Genomic DNA, 23046 nt, shown 5'->3' on the forward strand with positions numbered 1-23046 from the left:
GAAGAAAGGGATAAAGAAAGGGGGCAGAACAGAAGGGGGAATGAAGCATGAGAGACTATGGACTCTGAGAAACAAACTGAGGGTTTCAGAGGGGGGTGGGGGAATGGGATAGGCTGGTGATAGGTAGTAAGGAGGGCACATATTGCATGGTGCACTGGGTGTTATACGCAATTAATGAAACATGGAACTTCACATCAAAAACCAGGGATGTACTGTATGGTGACTACCATAATATAATAAAAAAACATTTTAAAAAATCTACTTCTATTTACTTACTTTTAAAGACTTTTAAAAAGATATTATTTATTTATAAAGATATATATTTATTATTTAAAGATATTATTATTTCTTTAAAGAGAGAGAGCATGAGAGCACAAGCAGGGGGAAGCGGCAGGCAGAGGGAGAAGCAGGCTCCCTGCTGAGAAAGAAGCCCGATGTGGGACTTGATCCCAGGACCCTGGGATCATGACCTGAGCTGCAGGCAGACGCTTAACTGACTGAGCCATGCAGGGGTCCCTAAGGATTTTATTTCTGTATTTGAGAGAGAGATAGCAAGAGAGAGCACGGAGTGGGGGAGGGGCAGAGGGAGAGGGAGAAGCAGACTCTGCTGAGCAGGGAGCCTGAAGCTAGATCCCAGGACCCTCGATCATGACCTGAGTTGAAGGCAGACGCTTAACTGATGGAGCCACCCAGGTGCCCCCAAAATATCTGCTTTTAAGAACTAAATTGTATTTACATATGTAAAGCACCTTTCTTTCAGTGACCAGCATATAGTAGGTGCTCCATAAATTAGTTTTTTTTTTAAAAAAAGGATTCACTTGTTAAAATGCTATCCTTGTTCATAAATGAGGAAATAGAGCCTCAGAGAAGTGAAGTGACTGACACAAGATCACATAGTTAGAAATGACAGAGGCAGGACTCAATCCAGACACAGGACTCTGAATCCAGTGCTCTTCCCACAAGAAGAAAGGTTGATCTTTCCTGGTATCACCCTACATGTTAGGGGTTGGCCGGGAAGAGAGGCCAGAGTCCCTGACCCGCCATCTGTGTTTCTTCTGATCTGTGGGGCCTGGGCCGTTCCCATCAAGGGAACCCAGAGAGCAGCGCAAGAGCAGAGCCACCTAATCCTTCCCCCAAACACCTTTCTGGTTTGTGTTGTTTAAACTTCCCCAGGAGCTGCGGCTCCTCAGGGCTCTCCCTAGTGAGCACTCAATGGCTCCCCCAGCTGAGCTTCTCGGGAACTGCACTTGGTCAGAGCCAGGGCTTTCTGTCCTAGGTCCATCTATCCCACCCACTATAGTCTGGAACCTGTGTGTGGGCGTACGTGCTTTCTGTCTGTTGCGGGTGTGGGGCACCATCAACTCCTGCTTTGGGCTCCCTGCTGAGCAGGGAGCCTGCTTCTTCCTCTGCCTGCCTCTCCCCCTGCTTGTGATCTCTCTCTCTCAAATAAAATCTTTTTTAAAATTACACAAGTTAAAGAAATAATACAAATGTATGATGAAAAAAATTTAAACAGTACAAAAGAATACACAGAAATAACCAGTTCTTCCAGTCTTTTCTGGAAACAACCGCTCTTATCAGTCTCCTGAATAACTTTCTATACAATATGAGGTATTTTTAAACACTTTTTAAAAAAAGATTGTATTTATTTGTCAGAGAGAGAGAGAGCACAAGCAAGGGGAAGCGGCAGGCAGAGGGAGAAGCAGGCTCCCTGCTGAGCAAGGAGCCCGTTGTGGGACTTGATCCCAGGACCCTGGGATCATGACCTGAGCTGAAGGCAGACACTTAACCAACTAAGCCACCCAGGCATCCTTTAAAAACTTTTTAATGAAGTATGATACCCATACTGAATATATTCTAATTACAAATTAACTCATGTTAATTACAAATTAACTCATGAGTTAATTACAAATTAACTCATGCTCATTGGAGGGAAAAAAAAATTCAAACAATACCAAAGTTTTTTAATTAAAAGAGACAGTCCCCTTGCATTGCTCCCCTGTCTCCCTCCCTAGAGATAACCACTGTTGATATTTGGGACCTGGAAACCTTATTATCATTCTTGAACTCAGAAAGCTCAGATTCTTGCTAGATTTCTACTCCTTCTTCTCTTAATTTTGTCTCCCATGCTGCACATAAAATTCTAATAGATAAGTATTATCCCCATTTTGCAGCTGAGGGGTCTAAGGCTCAGAGAGGGGCCTCAGGAGCTGGTTGTTCAAGGACACAAGGCAGAGCCATGAGTTCAACCCCAGGGGAATGTGTCTGCCTCCGAGCTCAGTGGTCTTTCCATTATGTTCCTCCACCTCATGCCTGTCTGGAATAGTATAGCTTCATTGTTGTGACAATGAGGCAGCAGGTAAAGTCTCAGGTTAAAATATGATTAAGGGCTCATTTTTTTTGAAGAAGGAGAGGAGCTGGTCCTGTGGGAGCTGTCACCAAACAACCTTTACTGCCCAAGTCCGGAACGGTGGTGAAAAGATGCCACCCACTTCAAGAAATGTCCAGCTTGGATGAGTTAGTTACTTGGAGCTTGACTTTGTCAGTACGAAGGGGCCGGGACTAGAATGAGACCTGCTGCCTGAAGAGAAATACATGCTATGCTCCTGTACGCCATTGTGCGGTGCACAATGCTTGTAACGCCCTTCCTGCCTTTCTCTGCTCAGCAGACTTACCCTTCACGATCAGGTGATGGCATCACAATCTCTATGATGCCACCCACTCCCTCTTTATAAAATTGACCACACAGTGTGTATGAAACATGTATGTATTTTCCTGCCTCCCATGTGAGTCTGTGAACTGGGGTTCTAGGCAGGGTCCATGTATTACTGATCTTTGGGTCTCTTCTAGTGTCTAGCTCAGGATTTGGCACATAGTAGGTGCTCAATCAATATTTGTTTAATGAGGAATGAATGGACTCAGATGGACCGCAGCAAGTTGTTCACAACCTACCGCAAGATACTATATTCTTTTTGTGCTCCTAGCTCTGCCTCAGACTGCTAGCTTGTAGTGAGAAAGAGGGGAATGGTTGGGATTTTTCCTCCATTTCCTCCCCTCTGTCATCCTCAGCTCGCTTCAGCCACTCAGAGTGTTGACATGGAGAGGAAGATGGGGAGAGGAGTGGCAAAAGTCTTCTCTGAGCTCGTAATGTAGCTGGCTTTATGCTTTCTGGGTCTGGCCAATGTTTATGGCTACTCTGGTCCATCATCAAAGCATCATGGGTGCTTTTACAGGCTCTTCAGGGGTTCCCTGCTGGGCCCCTGCCCTGAATTCCCCTTAGCAAGGACATCTCTGTTGCCAGTAGTCATTTGTCTTCTTACTTCTGGGGTCTCTTTTCCCCTCTAGGAGGCCCTACTGAACAGGAACCAGGAAGGACCTATGCAAGCTTTCTCTCACTTAGCCCACATCTGGCCTACAGAAAACATTTCCCCAGGCGCCTGGGTGGCTCTGTTGGTTAAGCAGCCAACTCTTGATTTTGGCTCAGGTCATGATCTCAGGGTGGTAAGATTGAGCCCCACTTTGGCTCTCTGCTGGGAGTGGAGCCTGCTTAAGATTCTCTCTTTCCCTCCTTCTGCCCCCTGACCCAAAAAACAAACAAACAAACAAACAAACAAACAAACAAACATTCCCTGACAAGTTCTGGGAGAGCAGGCCAACTCCAACACAACAGCATTGTCCTGGGTCTGCCACTAAGGCAGTTATTAGGCTTGTCTCTTGTCACTGGATCTCCCAGGCAGGAGGTAAATCCAGTCAATGTGTTCTCCAACTGCAATGGGTACAGATTTGGCACCTCAAACCCTTCTGGAAGTTCTCTCTTCCAATCACCTGGCTTGAGCAGTTAAATCTTCTCCAGGAAGGGTGGGGACTCACAGCTAGAAACAGCTCCACACAAATTCTCTATCCTCCACTCTCCTGACCCCAAAGATAAGGGATTTAAGAACTTTAAAATAGATTTTAATCCATTAGAAAAAAAATACATATGTTTTTTTAGCACCTCACTTTGAAATTTCACATATATAATTTTAAAAAGAAAGGAAGTCGGTCAGTCCAGGCAGCCTCTTGGCATGGGGTAGGGAGAGTATCTATAAATAATGAGCAAGGCTGGGGGGCAGGATCCGTATTTTAGCCCTGGGAGAGGGTTAGGATATAAAGCACATTCCAGAGATGGAATCTGGAGCATAAAGAAAGAAGCCCAGTTTACCTGGAGGGGACCAATGTTAGTTTTCTTTCCACAGATCCATCATATCTTCCTCGGGTGCAGCCTCCTTCAAGGACCTCTCCCTACTCTGGTTCATCAGACAGATTCAACATGGCCAGATGGATTAAGTCTTTTCTCAGAGGGCACTAGGGCCTCAAGCAATTCAAGTGATGTGTATGATTGCTCTTTTCCTTGTCCCAAAAGTTCCCCACACTTTGAAGAACATTTGAAGGCTGATGTATTCTCTAGGGGGGAATATTACCCACTTTCACACATCACTGAACTCCACTTTCTGCTCTCACCCAGACAAAATACCCAGTTGTACTATTTTATGTTTTAATACGATTTCCAACTTTTTGTTAATACCTTGTATTATTACGCAATACTAGCACATAATAGGTGTTCAGTAAATATCTGCTGGGTGAATGAATAAACAAACAAGGGAATGAATAAACAAATCCCCCCTTTGCAAAGATTGAAGGTTAGTTTGGTTTCAATCCCCTTCCACTCCATTTACCCTTTATTGATAGTCTGAAACCTATGTTCACTCCTCACGGTCTTAAAACATATTGTGTAGTTTGCTGATGGATTTTATGCTATTAATCTTTGTAATACTGAGGCTGATTTGATTCATTCATTCAATGGATGCTTATTTAACACCCACCATATATCAGGCTCTGTGCTAAATGCTTGGAGTAAGTCAGATATAGTCTCCTCTCCTCAAGAACCTTAAACTTTTGAGGGGGAGAAAGATAATAAGTAAACAAAAAAATAATAATAAGTGGAAAATGCTATGAAAGAAACAGAGTACTGTGATGGAAAATGATTGGATATTATTTTAAATAGCGCAGTCAGGAAAGACCTAGCTAAGGAAGTATCATTTAAGCTGTGGCCTGAAGGAGGGGAAGGTATCTGTTAAGACTACAGATGGAGGAAGAGCAGTCTAGGTAGAAGGCATAGTATAAGCAAAGGCCCTGAGGCAAAGAGGTTGTTTCTTTTCTCCGCATTGCAAATATTGTAGTGAACATTCTTGCACAGCTCCTGTTGCAGAAATATTTCCCTGGGGTGGATTCCCACACCACTGATTCTTTGCATCTTTTTCTCTGTCTGGTGTCTGTGATGTTTCTTTTCTCCCTAGTTTGCCTTTCAGAATCAGGGTCCTCCCTCTCCTCCCCTTTTCCTCCACTGAACTTTCTCTTTTTCTCGAAGTAACTGTTAAGAACTTTTGTTGTTCTTATAGGAGAAAAGATACAGCATAGCTCTTATCAAAGCATTCCCTTCTCAGGTGCCTTTGGCTGAAGATTGTGCTGCACACCTACTGTCCATTCATCTATTCATCTACTCTCTCAGTACTTACTGAGCACCTATTTTGTACCAGGGATTGTGCTGGGTGCTAGAGATACACAGCCTTTATTCAGTGCTTCCTAAATGTGTTCCTGATGTATCACCTAAGGTATTCGCCAAAATGCAGATTCTGGGGCTTCACCCTTGGTTCACTCACTTTATAGGGGTGCAGTCCAAGACTTTGCATTTCAAGAAGTTCCCCCATTTTTTTTTTTTTTGCTTTTTTTTAATCCCACCTAAAAATTTAGAACCACTGAGTGTTAAAGAGGCAGGTAAATGAAATTCACAACTCCAAGATGTTTTGATTGATAATGCATTGATAATTTAAGCACAAAACGCTACGAAATAACACTTGGGTCATAGAGGTAAGAAAGAGTTCTCTAGAGGAAATCAGGTTTACACATAAAATCAAACAAACTGAAGTTCTCCGGACTAAGATATTCACTCACAGAACACCCAGTGCGAGACCTGCGCGAAAAAACAGTGCCGTGTGTCCAAACGACACTAAGTATGCTCTGAGTGTTGTATTGCCTGAGGCTACTTGGAGCTTCGAGGTCTGAATGCGAGAAAACCCTAGAACAGGTCGCCCTGCGGGTTTTATCCAGACCCAGGAGCCTGTTCCCTCATTACTCACGCAGTTGTTAATTGCATTCGGGTTTGTGGGTGGAGCAGCGACTAGGCGCACGTAGAGCCAGGCCCCGCACACATGCGCAGTATGTAACCCCGAAGCCAAAAGGGGGATGATTGAGGACAAGATTTTTCTGTTACCAAGACTTCCCTTTCTCGAATCCAGCAACCCTGGCTGTCCTCATTTCTAGCCAGGGAATCTTACATCTCTTGATGTAATCCACTGTTCCTTCTGGGCCACTCCAGTAAGTCGGCTGCCAGTACTCAACATGGCGGCAGGCCCCGAAGCGGCACAATCCGTCTATGGGTCTCCTACTCGGGGGGCGGGGCCCCCCGCCGGGGCGGGAGCCTGGGGGCGGGGTCTGGGCCGCCGCCGGGCGCTGGGCTCCCGCCCCCGGCCGGGCCTTAGTGGCTGCATCTCCCGTTCCGGCGCTGAGGATCACGCTGGAAATCGCGGGAGCTGAGTGTGGTGAGGTGGGGCCTCAAGGGCAGGCGGGAGGTGCCCGGGTTAACGGTCCGAGGCCTAGAGACGCGCCCGTGAAGGGCGCCTTAGGGAATCCCGTTGGAGCAGCGGCTTCCCGTTCCCCAGGAGGAACCTGAGGCCCAGAAAGGGCTTGGGACCCGTCCTAAGGATTTCGGCCCCTTGTCTCCGCGTCCATCTGCGACCACCACTCTGGGCTCCAGCCCGCGCAGAAAGGGATCTTCCCGACCCTCGTATCCAGCAGCTGCGGAGTCTGGGGGTGTCAGGAAAAGGCGCTGTGCTTTGCTGCGCGCGTCTTGCTCCTGGCTCCCAGAATTTTGCGGCTCCCTCTGCCCTTGGGGCTTTGCACGTGATCTGTCCTAAAGCCCAGTAGCACCCTCCGCCCCGCTCCGGAACTCTGGTTATTCGCGACTCAACTCAGATACCACTTCCTTGGAAACCTTTCCCCAGCGCTTTCTGCAGGCGCTGTTAATCCCCCTGCTGGGTTTTTGAACTCGTTGCACGGAGTTATTTTCCAGCCCCTCTTGTACACCCGTGCACTTGGGGCGTTATGCCTTGCGTTTTTCATCCCTATGTAAGAGAGTCTGGCATATGATGGTATTAATAATATTTCCTAAATAGTCACGAAGCGTCGAATGCTACTAAATGCATTACATGCGAAGGCCCATTTAATCCTCACAGCAATTTCGTAAAGTGGGTTCTATGTCTTCACATTTTATGCATGAGAAACAGGCATTCGTAGATCATTTTGCCTAGAGTTCCACAACTAATTAGTGAGTGGAACTGGGAAATGAATTCTAGGCTGTCTGTCCCTAGGGCATGTGATAATTTCACCGAATTGCCTTTGGGTTTGATAAATGTCTATTGAATTGGTTTTTACTTTAACCCCGTGTGTTATGGTGGCCAGTTATGATGTGCATTTGACTGAGAGGGCTTGGAAAGGAGAATTGATGTTCCCAAATATATAAAGTGAGTTTGTGGCAAAACCCCAGGCTAGAACCTACTGCCAGCCCTCTGTCCCTTCAGGCACATCTACCTTTCTTTTCTCCTTTTCCATCAGAGAGCTGCAGACCTAGGCCTCATCATTTCACAGCCTTTAGAAAGAACCCCTCACAGAGCTGTGATTTCATGTTACATGATTTAGGTGGCAGCTTAATGTAATGGATTAAGCCTAGAATTTGGAAACACATTGGGGTTTCATGTTTGCTTGGCTACCAATCATTTATATCCCTATTTTTGATACTCATTTTTCTTGTCTGGAAAATGAAGGCAATGATCTTATCTCAAAGGCTTTTTTTTGTGTGTGTGAAGATTGCAAATAATTGTTTTGAGAGAGTAAAGTGCTATATAAACTACATGATCTGGTTTTTTACCTTTTGGAAATTTATAGAGCTGTGAGCATTTTGTAAGACCATTGGTGATGTGGCTCATGTTACCTAATGCCTTTATATTCTTTCATTCAGTCAGTCAAATATTTAATGAGTACCTGCTATATACCAGGCACTGTTTTAGGAGCTGGGAATATAGCAGTCAATAAAACTATTCTTGCCCTTGGGAAATTTACATTCTGATAAGTATATTACACATAATAATCAGATAGGGACAGATAACATATGGTAAAGTAAATAGAAATACCAGTGTGTGTGGAGAGGTGGTGGTATTTTATATTTGGTGGTTAGGGAACAACTTTAACTGAGAAGGTGACACTTGAACAGAGATCTGAAGGTTGTAAGGGAGTGAGTGAGTCAAGAAGATAACTGGAGGAAGAGGCCCAGAGACGAGTGAGTGGCTTGTTATGTTCCAGGCATAAGCAGCAAGGAGGGCTGTGTGGCTGGGGAGGAGCAGGAAATGAAATTAAAACAATTGGAGGCTGGGATCAAATAATTAGGAGCCCATAGGCCCTGAGGATGATTTTGGTTTTTCCCCTGAGTAGCCATTGGAGGGTTCTGAGTTGCATAATCTGTCACTGTTTTAAAAGGATCACTCTGATTACTCTGTTGAGAAGGAACAAATTCTAGAATCAAGGGTGGAAACATGACTGTCTAGGAAGCTTTTGCAGTAATCCGGAGGTATTTTCTATGACTGGGCAAGAAATCACCCCCAAACTTAACAACTTGAAATAGCAATTGTTATCTCCTACAGTGTGGATTAGAAATCTAGGAGTGGGGCACAGTCGGGTTAAGCGTCCGACTCTTGGTTTTGGCTCAGATCGTGATCTCTGGGTTGTGGAATCTAGCCCTGCATGGGGCTCCTGGCTTGGGATTCTCTTTCCCACTCCCTCTGCCCCTCCTGCTCGCGCTCTCGCGCTCTCTCTCTCTCAAAATAAATAAATAAATCTTAAAAAAATAAAAAAGGATCCTAGGAGCAATTTAGCTGGGTGTTTCTGGCTTAGGATCTCTCTGGAGATGGCAGTCAAATTGATGGCTGCTCTGCTCCCAAGATGTTTCCTTACTGCTGGGCCTTTTCATTGAGCTGCCTGAGTGTCCTCAGGACATGGTGGAGAGAGTGGAGAGAGAGAGAGGCTGTAGTGCCTTTTATGACCTTTTCTTGGAAGTCATTTCTACTTTATTCAGCTTCATTAACTTTATTCCAGTTCCTACTCTAGGAGAGAGAATTAGGCTCTGCTTCTTGAAGGGAGGAATATCAAAGAATTTGTGGGCATACCTTAAAGCCACCACACCAGGCAAGAGGGTGTGGCTTGGCTCAGGATGGTGGTGGTGAGGGGTTGAAAAGTGATAGGATCTGGTAGAGCCAACAGGATTTGGCGACAGATTGGTTACAGGATGTGGGAGAATGGCGTAAATATGACGAGGCTTCGGGCTTGAGCAGCCAGAGGATGGAATTGCCATATACTGAAATGGGGAAGATTGGAGGAGCAGAAGTTCACTTTTGCACAGTTAACTTTGAGGTGCCTGCTAATTTTTTGTGTTTGGAATAAGAAACAAATTGCCTTTGCAAACAAATACATATAGTTCCTTTGCTCAGGAAGTAAAATGTTGTGCCCTTGAGCATTTTTCCTTTCTTTGCTTTAAGTGACAAATTCTATTTAATGATACTAGTGCCATCTTAGTCTTTGCAATATATACACCTTCAAGTCTAGGTGGTGTTGCGTCTATTTAAACTTGATTTAAATACCCCTTCTGGAGTGTTTCGGGTGAGGGGAACTAAACATAATGTATATCACTCTTCTGTCACTTTCCAACCTAGGTTCAGAGGTGACTGCCCTTCCAGTCTGGTTCCTAGCAAAAGCAGGTCAGTCTTGCTCATGTCTGTATCACTGTGGTAGACTGAGCTCCAAATCATGAGCACTTATGGGATAAATTAATGCATAAAAGAAGTGAATCTTTCTCCTTTTCCTGTCTATTCAGTGCTTTGCAGTTTACAAAGCCCGCTGGCATCCATTATCTCATGTGATCATGATCCAGGTTGTTACCAGTTGCCAACTACTGACCTTTTCCTTTTCTGGGGGGACACTGAAACCTACCTTTCTTTTTTCTCTTTTTTTAAAGATTTTATTTATTTGTCAGAAAGAAGGGTGGGGGGCACAGCAGGGAGAGCAGCAGGCAGAGGGAGAAGCAGGCTCCCCACTGAGCAGAGAGCCCAATGCAGGATTCGATCCCAGGACCCTGGGATTATAACCTGAGCTGAAGGCAGACGCTTAACCAACTGAGCCACCCAGGCGTCCCTGAAACCTACCTTTCTTGTGGCGCTGTGCTAGTTTGTTCTCTGGCAGATCTGACACAGTGTTCCTAAAACAGTCCTAAAGTGCCTCTTGAGGAAACTCAGAACTAAATCTCAATTTCAGAAAGATTCCCGAGATAATTTTTCTCTCTTCGCTCCCTCTTTTTATGCTGGTTTTAATGAATTTTAAGTTTTATGGGGATTTTTTTTGTTTTAATCATGAAACACTTAAATCATTTTTAAGATAAACTGTTTTTAAAACAATTTTAGATTTTAAAAAAATTGCACAAAACAGAGAGTTCCCACATGCCCTGCACCCTGTTTCCCCATCGTAATACCTTAATTCGTATGGTACATTTGCTACAATTCCAAATCATTTTTTGAGGTAAATGGAGCATATAAGTAAAACATGAACAAAATGAAGTTACTGCATTTCTGGAGGCCTCAGTTTCCTTATCTGTAAAACGGGAGAATTGAACTAAATTTTTAAATATAGCTAAAATTTTTAAGTTATCTACTGAAGTGAAATAATCCTATAATTCTAATATAATTCCACTTCTTTACTGAAGTATTACTGTCACCTTCCCAAATAATGTATACATGTTAACAGCAGCCTTTTTTTTTTTAAAGATTATTTGAGAGAGAGAGCACACATGCACAAGAAGGGGGAGGGGGAGGGGCAGTGGGAGAGGGAGAGAGGAAGCTGACTCCGTGCTGAGCGCAGAGCCCAGCTTGGGGTTCGATCTCACAACCCATGAGATCACGACCTGAGCCAAAACCAAGAGTTGAACGCTGAACTGACTGAGCCACCCAGGCGCCCCTGCATGTTAACAGCAGCCTTAGCCTCATCCTAAGAGAGGGCTTAGTATGAGAATTCTGGGGACTGTGGCAGAACTGCCTGTAGAGATAGTAGGTTGAACTATACGACATTACCATTTCTGTAGGTTAAAAAGTGGGCAAATATTGGCAATTTTGTATGGTTCAAACAAAATGGGGGGGTAGGAATTCCAAGGAGGGAGAGGGAGCCCTTGGGACCTCTGAGCCTCCCACTGGGTGCAGGAACCCAGCCCCAGCCCTCACAAGATTAGGAGAGAAAAAGGTCCATCAGGTCCCTTGAAGCAACTCAGAGCTACCTTTGTTTTGCTTGCGGTGTTGGCAGCAAGAGTGGTTTCCCAGCAAGTCTGTACCTTCTACACGGGGAGAGACGGAGCCAGCATTTCACACAGCCGCGGTGAGCTGGTTGACACAGCCCTGGTGGAAGGGAAGGGTAGAAAAAGGATTTTTGGAGTGTGGGGGAAGACTGCGTTCACCCGGGTTAGAGGCTAGGAAGAGGCAGCCCAGGGTATTGGTGCCGCTCTACTCTTCCTACGTTATGCACTTTCCGTATGGCCTACCCCAGGCTCTACGAACTCAGCAGTGTTCTGTTGTCCAGGAGGTAATGTAAATTAGTAAACTGTGTTTTCCTCGGTAACTCTTACAAGAAAATCAACAGCGCAAGTGCGGTGATAAATGACAACTAAAATCTGCTATCAGAGTGAGGGAGAGAATAGACTGGGGTGGGGGCGGGTGGAGACTGGTGAACTGGAGAGCATATGCCCTGTCTAAGAGGGCAAACACTCCTGACTGCAGCTGCTTGTTGCCTTGTAGGAATGCGGGTCATCGGTCACTAGAGATGCTGATTTTCCAAAGGAGCCAGAAGGAAGAATTTTTTTTAAAAAGATTTATTTACTTATTTTAGAGAGAGAGAGCGCGCAAGTGGGAGGGGCAGAGGGAGAGGGAGAGAGAATCTGAAGCAGACTCCGAGCTGAGCACAGAGCCTGATGCAGGGCTGAACCCCATGACCCTGAGACCATGATGTGAGCCGAAACCAAGAGTCGGCCCAGGCACCCCCAGAAGTAAGAATTTTTTGTGCATTCTCCCAATGGTAGATGTTCGTACCTAATTTGAATTCTGAAAAGCTTGACATAGGCCACATAATGGTGGAAAAGAACCAGCCAGCCACATTTGTAACCTCTGCTAAGTGTTGAGTTCTGCCTGGAGTGAAGCCCACGTGCATTTCTTCAACGTACAATGACCGAAAGGAATTAGATAGCTTCTGCTTTTGAGGAATTCACAGATTAGTAGAGAAGATAGACAAGTAATAATGATAAAATGCAATATAGTCATTAGACTCCCTCTATGTTATATATAGTTATATATATATAAATGTCTTTTATATATAGTGTCGTATATGTAGCTATAAAAGTGGTTAACTCTTCCTGAGTACATCTGGGATGACATGATAGGAGGTGGCATTTGAGCCAGGATGTAGGAAACAGCTTGGTGCATTAAAGGGATTTGGGGCCCCTGAAACTCCCACTGTATATGCAAATGTTAGATTTGCATTTGCTGTATATACCACTTTCTTCAGATGTTCACACCGATGGGCTGCTGGCTGGACCAAGAGGGCAGTTCTAATATTTTATTTTCTTGATAATAATTGGGAAAACAAATATTCCTTAACCCTTCTGGTGGGTGTCTCATGTCTCAGGGTTAATATGATGAGAACTCTAACCTACCCACCTCCTCCCAGGTTATCGTGTGTTTCAGAGGCCTCAGAAACTCAGAGGTCACATGGCTGGGCGCCCTCATTTTTGGATGAGGGACTGCAAGGGAAATGGTATGTCCAAGATCACAGAGCCCATTAGAGGCAGAGCTCGAACTGGCACCCCAGACTCTTCTTGACCACTATGCCTCCCCCTCTCCTGGGTATCTCCCAAGGTCTCTGCTTAGGCTGGTGTCCCCCCACCTCCCCATCTCCCTTCCACCCCTATGGGGGCCCATTGCCCTCTTTTGGCCCAGCTCCTGCTGGGTGAGGAGGTTTGCTATCCTACTGAAGCAGATTCCTCCCTCCCCACCCCCTCCCACTGCACCCTCCACTCTCTTAATGGATCCCTAGCCTAAAATGCCTGCTACTCTGTTTCTCTGTCGGAGAGTCAGACTTGCTTGTATTCAAATCCCTAATCAACCTAATGCCAACAGTATGAACTTGGACAACTTGTTTAACCTTTTTAATTTCTTAACTGAGGCTTAACCTTTGTAAGCTTCAGTTTCTTCATCCATGTACAATGAGTTATAATATTACTACGCTGAAGTACGATAGGAAGGCATTGTAAGGTTTCAAGATTCTTGTGACAACAAAATGACCTAGTGCGAGTAAAGCACTTGACTGTGACTGACCCATAGACATACTTGACAAGGATTAACTGTGATGATGATTCACACAGTTGCCAGACTACCAGATTGGGCTAAATGCCCTTCCGCTGTTTTCCCTACTGTCCTATAATGTCTCTGTTAGGATTACACAGACTACATTGTGCTGTGATTGTGTCTTTCTCCGCTTCTAGACTAGAATCACCTTCAGCCGTTCCTTCCACATTGGTTATTTGGCACTGTGCCAGGCACCAGGGAGCACCAACAGGTGCTCTTGGTCTAGTGCAGAGTTCCAGAAGGCGTGCCAGAAAATACTGGTCCTCTGAGCTTGTCTCGTGGTCCAATACATTTGGGAAATGATGCTTAGCGCCCCCCTTAGAGATTAGGGTCCATGTTAGTATTTTAAAGGCTCTGATGGGTCCTGTAGTAAAGGAACCCACTTACTTTACCCACCCCAGCTTTGCCAGACCTAGTGAGTATTTGATGAGTAAATTTGAATCACCTACACATTCCTTTCAACTCTTCTGTGTGCTTTGGTCCCCAGCTCAAGAGGAGGTCAGGTGGCACAGCAATGACTAGAGACCTTACTGGGAGTGAGCAGCCTCTGGCTGGATAAGGGTCTGTGGGCTTACCAGTCTGGTGCTCCCATGGAGACGGGAGGCCCTGGGTTGAACAATATGAAGCCCCAGTCACTGCAGCTGGTGCTGGAGGAACAAGTACTGGCGCTGCAGCAACAGATGGCAGAGAACCAAGCAGCCTCCTGGCGGAAGCTGAAGAGCTCCCAGGAGGCCCAGCAGAGGCAAGCAACCCTCGTGAGGAAGCTGCAGGCCAAGGTGAGGCAGCGGCCCTTGCACAGAGGCAAAGAGAACACTGCAGAGAGCTGGGTGCTGAGGTGGGGTAAGGGTTCCAGGAGACAGACCATGTGGTGGGAATGTCCCTAAACAGCCTCTCCTGTGATGCTCACAACTACTCCATGAGAGATCTATCCTGTCGCTTTTAAAGATGGCGGTCACAAGAGCTAAATGAGTTGTCTATGTTTGCTCTCCTAGGCTAGGCTAGGACCTGGCCCTGTGTTTTCTGATTCCACAGCCTGTAATCTCACCTCTCCAATACAACAGGCATAGAGAAAGTATTATTAACTGACCAAATAGAAACGACAAGATGTTATGGCCTTACCCCACTGTTATCACCCAGACCCTGTTCACAGCAGGTTTGCCCAAAGTCTTCCCGGGTCCTTTGGTTTGGGCTGTTTGTATGAGCCATGACCGTCACCCATACCCTGCTCTGTTTGCCTCAGGTGTTGCAGTACCGGACCTGGTGCCAAGAGCTGGAGAAGCAGCTGGAAGCCGCTGGGGTGAGTGAGACTGTTTTGTGTTTCCCCGGAGCCCTCAATGAACATACCTGAGGGAGGTTGGGGTGTGATAAGGCCGTGTTTGGTGGGAGTCTCTCTCTCTTCCGCACCTGAGAGCTTTATCCCACAGATACTTTCATTGGATTGGCTATTCCAGGCCTGTCAGACGCAAACCCTTGGCTCTCTGAGGACAAAATGTAGCCTCAGGAGATTTAATCAGACTGGAAAGGATGTAGAATCAGAGGGAAGAAATGCATTTTTCCTCCAGAAGGTGTCAGTGTTTATCTGTCTTAGACATGGGCCTTTGCAGGCCTAAACGTGTTTGTGACAGAGGGATTTATTTGTGCTGTTGGCTGGGTAGAACTGGCTTTGAAAAACCCATTACTTTTGTTCCAGCTCCCTCTCAGCACCTTCTCACATTACCCTCAGAAAAGTTCTGTCAGCGGAAGGGAAGAACCAAAACTTACTGAGCACCATTCTATGTAGGCCAGGCACCATTAAGCATTGTCATATAATGTTCTCACTCAATCCACAAGGCAACTTTCTGAGAGGAGCGGTGTGTCCTTCATTTTGTAGTGAAGACTTTGTGGCTCAGAGAAGTTGAATAACTTCCCGAGGTCCAAAGCTCTATGTTATGCTTGTTGGGTTGAAAGCTCTTTTCACTACCCAGCGCCATCTTTCAGGAGATGTCACTGGTTCACTTTTGGAGAAGGGAATGCCATGGATTTACCTTCAGGATGTAGTGATTGAGAAGAGAGGCATATTGCTAACAGGAGAGAAGGAATAAAAAGCGGGTGGCTGCAGAAGGGGGCATAAATGAATTGATGGTTCTCTTCATCTCACCGTCATCTAGATGGTGTTCTCCTTGGAGGTAAATAAGACTTGTTTCTGTCTGGCTAAGGGACCAACCCCTCAGAGGTGGGAAAGTGTGGCGGAGCCAAACCTGGAGCAGCTGCTGGTCCGATTGGAGGAGGAACAACAGAGGTGATGAACCCCAGGGTCTCTGGCGGGGGTGATTCTGGTGGCCCGTGGGTTGAGAAGGCAGAGGGGGCACCTCTGCCCTGAGCGCTAACATGGCTCAAACCACGGACCTCAGCCGTAGCCCTCCCAATTCCTGGCAGTGGAAAATTCCAGTGTTTGTCATCTTACTACGAAAGGTCCAAGGGTTGGATCAAGCCTTTATTTTGCACTTGCTCCTGCCCCTCCCCAGAGCAGGTGTGAGAGTCTAGCAGAGGTGAACACCCAGCTTCGACTGCACATGGAAAAAGCTGACATGGTGAATAAAGCACTTCGGGAAGATGTGGAAAAACTGACAGTGGACTGGAGCCGAGCCCGGGATGAGCTAATGAGGAAAGAGAGCCAGTGGCAGATGGAGCAGGAGGTAGGAGGAACAGGGGGCTGGAACTACAACAGGAGGGCTTGCACTCTGGGCACCAGCCTGGTCCGTGCTGGACAAGGGTCCCTTCAGGACCTGGATGGAAGCTGATTTATTGCTAGAGTCCCCGGGCCTTCTCCCCACTCCGGCTGATGGCTTTGCCCTGCTTTGGCTCTTGGCTGACTTCTGTCCTTACCTGCCTCGTCGAGGTTTTGTTGACAGGTGGCATGACTCTCAGAGCAGCTCTGTTCCTGCATGAGGGGCTAGCTTCAGTTCTAGAAGGATCTGAAAGCTTGCCGACTCCCCTCTTCTGGAGGTCTGCATATCTAGATGCTAAGGAGGTAGCTATTAAAACCGAATGGGAAAGAAAGACCAAATACAGACCCTGGGGAATTTTCAGATCGCAGCGCAAGGAAGTGAATGTTTTCTGAGCCTTTGCTGGGTGCCAGGTACTGTGCCAGGCGATTTACATATGTTATGTCACTTGTCCTCGTTGTAAGTCTGTGGTAGTAATGGCAATAGCAGCTACTGTTTTTCTTTTTTTTTTCTTTTTATTTTTTCAAGATTTTATTTATTTATTTGACAGACATAGCCAGCAAGAGAGGGAACACAAGCAGGGGGAGTGGGAGAGGAAGAAGCAGGCTCATAGCGGAGGAGCCTGATGTGGGGCTCGATCCCATAATGCCGGGATCACGCCCTGAGCCGAAGGCAGGCGCTTAACCGCTGTGCCACCCAGGCGCCCCTATCTTTTTCTAATCAGCTCAGAGGAAGGTCAATGGCATCTCAGGCCCTTTGACCTCTTGAATACCACTGCTAACTTTATTAAACTCTTCAGCGTGACCTGAATACAGACACCTGTTCATAAGCTATCTCCCGTGAGTCCCTCCTTCCCTCCCCAGAGTAGTCAGGAGGAATCCAAGACTCCTGTGCTGGCAAAAGACAGTCCTCTGCCCTTTGATATGACCTGGGTTTCTGAACACACAGTTCTTCAAGGGCTACCTGAAAGGGGAGCACGGTCGCCTTCTTGGTCTGTGGCGGGAGGTGGTGACCTTCCGACGCCACTTCCTGGAAATGAAGTCGGCTACTGACAGGTTAGTGTGGAGATAAGAAGGGAGGTTTGCCCCTACCAATTCTAGACTTAGGACAGTGGGCTGCAGGGGACAGGGGTTGGGGGGTTGGAAGAGTTTGTGGGGAGGGATAATATTGTTGGATTCAGATGATTTTCCCCAGACCTGCTCCCAGGCTTCACTGGGCCTGATCTCCGTGCTCCCTTCCCCCATCCCTACTGGAGTCTGCTCTTTCCTTGCTTGTACTTAGAGACCTGACGGAGCTCAAGGCTGAGCATGTGAGACTTTCAGGGTCCCTGTTGACCTGTTGTCTGCGCTTGACTGTGGGCACCCAGTCTCGCGAATCTGATGGATCTGGGAGACTGGATGGGAATGAGCCAGCCCAGCTGCTGCTTCTACTAACCAAGACCCAGGAGCTGGAGAAGGAAGCCCATGAAAGGAGCCAGGAGTTAATACAGCTGAAGAGTCAGGGCGATCTGGAGAAGGCCGAGCTGCAGGATCGGTGAGATGGGGTGGGGTCTTGGGAAGGGGTTGCTGAGGGTGTTGACTCCCTGAGGGAGGTAGAGAGAGCTGGTGGGGGTTGGGGGTTTGAAGAATATTCCTCCCACCAGAGGGGAAGGAGAGGTGCCAGAGGGAGTCTACTTTGGAACCCAGTGCCACAGTTGGGGCCATGTCACTGCCCTCTGTCCCAGACTGTCTTGCAGCTCAGTTTCTGTCCTGTTGATTTATAGAGCTAGCTGTGACTGTCGTCTGTCAACACCAAACTACTCCCATTCCCAGAACAGCCAAGCTCTTCCATGCTTCCCTGCCGGTACATGCTGCCCTTAGCCTGGAACGCTTCCCTCGCTTCTGCCTCCACCTTATCCTTTAAAGCATGGTTCTGAGAAGCCTTCTTTAACCCCCGTAGCCTATTAAATTTCTATGCCCTGGTGTGGTCTTTTGACCTGCTTGTTACAGCATCGATGTCACTGTTTCTCTCTGATAATTTAGCTTTTTAAATTTTTTTTTTTTTGGTTAGGTTCTTCTATTTTTTTAGATTATGATAAAATAGAGTTTTAAAAAATAATAGTAAGAAGGGCAGGGACCCAAGCAAAGAGCCCAACTGAATTTCCAGACAGGTTTGGGCTTATACCCCATGGCTAGGGTTGTGTCACCACCTATTGGTGGTGTATGTAAATAGCAGTTTGTTTTGGTTTTGGTTGTGAAGGCAATGGGAACGCAAGGACGGAGACCAAGTGTTAGTAAATCTGTCTCCAGTGCTTTGCACTTCATCTGCCCTATAGTAACATTCAGTGAATGTTTGTTGAAAAATACAATGATTAAATGAATGGCCGTACAGTGAACGAAGGCTCTTAGAGATGGCACAGAATAAAATTAAGACGAGGCAAAAAAAAAAAAAAAAAAAAGAGTTAACTCCTGGATAACATTCATTCAAGAAATATTTATTTAGGGGCACCTGGCTGGCTCAGTAGAGCATACAACTCTGGATCTTTGGGTTGTGTGTTTGAGTCCCACACTGGGTGCAGAGATTTCTTTTAAAAAAAAAATCTTAAAAAAAAAATTTATTTAGCTACCCATATAATACCAGGTACTGAACTCCAGGATATAGCATTAAGTGACAGAGCTATATGATGGTTTTCCTGAACTTTGAGGTTAATATCACAGAAGTTGACCATAATCTCCTCCAAATTACCCCTCCATTTTCCTTATCAGAGACCCTTGGGCTGGAGGGACCTTGGGACTGTCCCATGTGGCAACTCTGATATTCTTATTGGCTTCAGGGTGCTTGACTTCAAGATCAAGCGGGGCCTGGAAGGGCCTGGTCCAGGGCTTTCCTTCAGCTCTCGGGCCCCCAAACACGTGTTCCAGCCTTGAGATGTGGTAAATCCCTGCATGTGTCTGAGTGGCTTTTGACTCCTCCCCTTCCCCCCAGTTCAAGGTCATAGTGTCATGTGGTATTCAGGGAGTGCAGGGGCTGGGGGCACCCAGGTGGCTCTGGGGGGCTGCAGTGGGAGCATCTGTTGGGGCTGGGGTATGCTGAGTGGTAGCTCTGTCTACCTCAGTGGGCCGCCCGCATGACAGTGCTGTGCTCTTCTCTTCAGGGTGACCGAGCTCTCTGCTCTGCTGACCCAGGCTCAGAAGCAAAATAAAGACTATGAGAAGATGTTAGAGGCTCTGAGAGAGACAGTGGAAATCATGGTACATGACCCTTTGTTCTAGAAAGGAGTTGGGAGTAGGCCTATAGGTTCCTTGTCCTTTGCGGACAGATGATGCAGGATACCAGTTAAATGTTCCTTGATAAAAAATTGATAAAAATAAATGTTGGCTGAATCTGAAAATTAATTAACTCATTCATTGGTAAATACTGTGTACCGTCCCTACTGTATTCCTGGGGAAACTGCAGTGATGTGCGTGCTCAGGGTGTCCTCATCAGAGAGAGTGGGACACGCATTATGAGGCACACTGGCAAAGAATGGGGATGTGTGAGAGTCATATGGGAAACAACGGACGAGTATGGCAACAGCCAGCTTGGAGAGAAAAGGGCTTGAGGAAGACGTGATGGCTGCCGTCACAGATCTGGACTGACATCGGGGGAAAGAGTTGGCTTGTTTAACGTTTTCCAGCTGGCCCGGGCAGTGTCGGTGACTAGAAGCTACAGGCTGGTAGGGTTTGTCTAGCAGCGAGAGGTGCTCAGTAGTTGAGAGTCTGTCCTGTGCAAGAGTGAGGTTTGTGTCCCTGGCTTCTCCTCGGCCAGAGACATTATCAAAGGGACTCTCTAAGGCTGGACTAGTTAAAACCTCTGGCTTGACTCCACGTTTCCTTTTGTTTCTAAGAATTTTCAGATCTCTGTTTTTAGGCAGATCCTGAATGACCATCCATATGCAAACCTCTAGTCTTCTTATCCAAGCTGGGATCAGCAGGGACTCAGAGTTGTTGATGCCTTTTGGGTTCCCTTTGGTCAGAAATTTGCAAGTTCAAATGTCCGCAGTGCCCAGATAACACCAAAGAGTGAAGTGGGCTCAGTTGGAAGGATTCTGGCTGTCTGATACTGTAAGAGTTGGTTTTGAGTGCAGTAGGGGACGCTTGATCTTAATATTAAGGAAACGATGAGGCATCGTAGGGCCCACGGGGCCCCGAAAAATACATGTCTTCTCTGGAGGAGGCACCCACTGTTCAACCTCAGGAAATTACTGCCGTGTAGGAATGGGGGCTGGTGTGGCCCATCTGTTAACTTTTTCAGAAAACAGAAAGTCAGAATTTCTCAATTCATAAAATCTCTCAAAATCTCTCAATTTGTACATGCCGTTTCAAGTTTTGTGCAGGCCAAAGAAAACATAGCTGCAGGTCTATGTCTTTAGGCCTTCACTAGCGATAGGATCAGAAGGAACTGAGGAAATCTTGAATCTTCAGGTTCGTTGCTAGCTCTAGGGCTAGGGGTTTCTCTGGTCTAGCCTTAGGTCTCCAGCATCAATTTGCTGTTCAGAGACAGCTGCCATCCTGCCTCCTCTGATAGCTGACATTTACTGAGCGTTTTCTTTGCGCCAGGCACTATCTTGAGTAACTTACATGCATCTTTTCCATTTAAGCCTCAACACAAACCTGTGAAGTAGTTGCTATTAATTATTCCTTTTTTAAAGAGAAAAGAAGCTCAAAGAAGCAGTTGCCTAAGGTTGCCAAGCTAGGATGTGACAGAGTAAGAGCTCTAATCTAGGCGGCCCAGTGTGGAGCTCTGATTCACTCACTCTGAACTCTTGATCCCCACATCACACTGTCCTCAGAGTCCTGGGACAGCAGTGGCATTCACGTGTGGTCAGGGAAAAAGTAGAGTTGACCCAAGAGACAGAACGAGATTCTGGTTGATTTGGGGGCTTGAACGGTAGATACTTCTGCAAGTTTGGCTCACAGCTCTATCCTGTTCCCTGTTCAGGAGACAAATCATGCAGAATTAATGGAACATGAGGCATCTCTCAGTAGGAATGCCCAAGAGGAGAAGCTGTCTTTACAGCAGGCGATCAGGGATATAACCCAGGTACTGGTAAGCCTTCTGTTTGTGGAAACCCGGTCATGGCTCACCCCTCTACAGGCCTCTGTGTCCTCTTACTCATGCCTAGATTTCCACTCTCTGAGATGCTGGGTCTTTGAGGAATGAGTTCTCAGAGTGTATTTGAAGACTGGCACCCGAAGGGGTAGCTAAGCATTCACGTGCTGGTCCTGCCGTCTGGAACAGTCCCTCTTCCTTATTGCCAGCTGCAAGCCTCAGGCCAGTGGCTGGATTCTGGTCTTTGTTATGTCAGTATCCTCTCCTTTCTTCATTTCTTCATCTATTATTACCTCCTAGAGTGCTCTAGCCTTGCTGCTAGTCCTAGGTTTGGGTGACCAAAGGTGAGTAGTTGGAGGAACCAGTCCTTTTTGTTTTTGGATACTCTCCTCCCACCTGCAAGGGAGAGGACGTGAGAAGGAAAACGTCAGGTTTGTCCAGGATGTAGTGTTAGTTTTTTGTGTGGACTCTAGGCCTTGGTCAAGAGGGTAGTGACTCTGCTGTGTTGGATTTCAGGTCATGGTGGAAGAAGGGGATGATATGGCCCAAAGCTGTGATCAAGAGAGCTCCTTGGAGTTGGACGCTAGTGGCCTCTCCTCCCAGTTTGATTCCCAGGACCCAGACAAAACCCTTACTCTGGTGCGTTCAGTGGTGACTCGAAGACGCCAGGCTGTGCAGGTGAGGACCCCACCATTCCTCCTCAGCCACGGGTGTGGATGTCTGAACTGATCTGTGCCCCGGGTACCCTCCTCGCCTGGACTGCCCCTTTCACTCATGACCAGTCATGAGGTGGTTGGTCAGCACACCCAAAGTGGTCATTAGAATCTCTCGGTGTCTAGCCAGTTGTGCTTGTGGCTAGTGGGCACATTCTGTGTGCCCAGTGGGATGCTTCACTTTGCATGCCATCTTCATATAGCATTACGCAAAGATAGGCAACGGGAGCCCTGGGAGACCGTGGGTAAGTGTTCCTGACTCTAAGGGTCCCGGCCACACTTAACCGTCTCCGTGACCGCCCCCCACTGCACGTCTGAAGATGAAGGACCCTGAGACTCTAGGCACCACCGAAGCCCAGTCATCTCTGATCCTCTGCCTTCTTGGCTGGCCACGTTTCTGTTCTTAGCTGACCCTCGCCCAGCCCCGCTCTCAGGCTTCTGACACCCCTCCTTCAGTCTGCCCTCCTGCTCACCGTCTCACTTCTGTCACTCCCTCCACAGGACTTAAGGCAGCAACTTTGGGGCTGTCAGGAAGCTGTGAGCTCCTTGCGACAGCAGCATAATCAGTGGGAGGAGGAGGGCGAGGCCTTGAGACAGCGGCTGCAGAAGCTCACCGGGGAGCGCGACACTCTGGCAGGACAGACCGTGGACCTCCAGGGAGAGGTGGAGTCTCTCAGCAAGTGAGCAGGGGGCCGTTCGTCCCCCACTCCTCCCTGAGGAGGCTCAGTCCTCATCCTGCCATTTACCCACTCCCTGCCCATTTCTGGTTGCCTGCCCTCCCCTCCCGACACCCAGGGCTGTCCAGGGCCATCTTGCTTTGTGTTCTGCTTATTCCTGCTCACTCACTTTTGAGTCTTTGTGATGATTAAAAATAAAAACAAAAACGGTTTCCTGCTCAAAAGGGAAGATGAGATTGTAAAGGAAACAGACATCTCTCTCCTTGGATCCTGCGATGTCTGCTTCCAGGAAGGATTTGCA

General features: G+C 47.0%; 1 protein-coding gene across 1 annotated transcript in view; it reads left to right on the forward strand.

Annotated features, from left to right (window-relative positions):
• The first annotated feature begins 6551 nt into the window (after nt 1–6551).
• The window catches only part of CEP250 (centrosomal protein 250), a 44395-nt gene continuing 27900 nt past the window's right edge, over nt 6552–23046 (forward strand). The window contains 11 exon segments of the mRNA XM_040638236.1: nt 6552–6643; nt 14068–14356; nt 14821–14877; nt 15776–15858; nt 16090–16255; nt 17234–17340; nt 17567–17818; nt 19419–19515; nt 21245–21346; nt 21872–22033; nt 22570–22748. Coding sequence (XP_040494170.1) covers nt 14171–14356; nt 14821–14877; nt 15776–15858; nt 16090–16255; nt 17234–17340; nt 17567–17818; nt 19419–19515; nt 21245–21346; nt 21872–22033; nt 22570–22748 — 1391 coding nt within the window. The 5' untranslated portion in view covers nt 6552–6643; nt 14068–14170.

This window comes from Ursus maritimus, unplaced genomic scaffold, assembly GCF_017311325.1.
Source record: "Ursus maritimus isolate PB19 unplaced genomic scaffold, ASM1731132v1 scaffold_22, whole genome shotgun sequence".
Classification (NCBI taxonomy): Eukaryota; Metazoa; Chordata; class Mammalia; order Carnivora; family Ursidae; genus Ursus; species Ursus maritimus.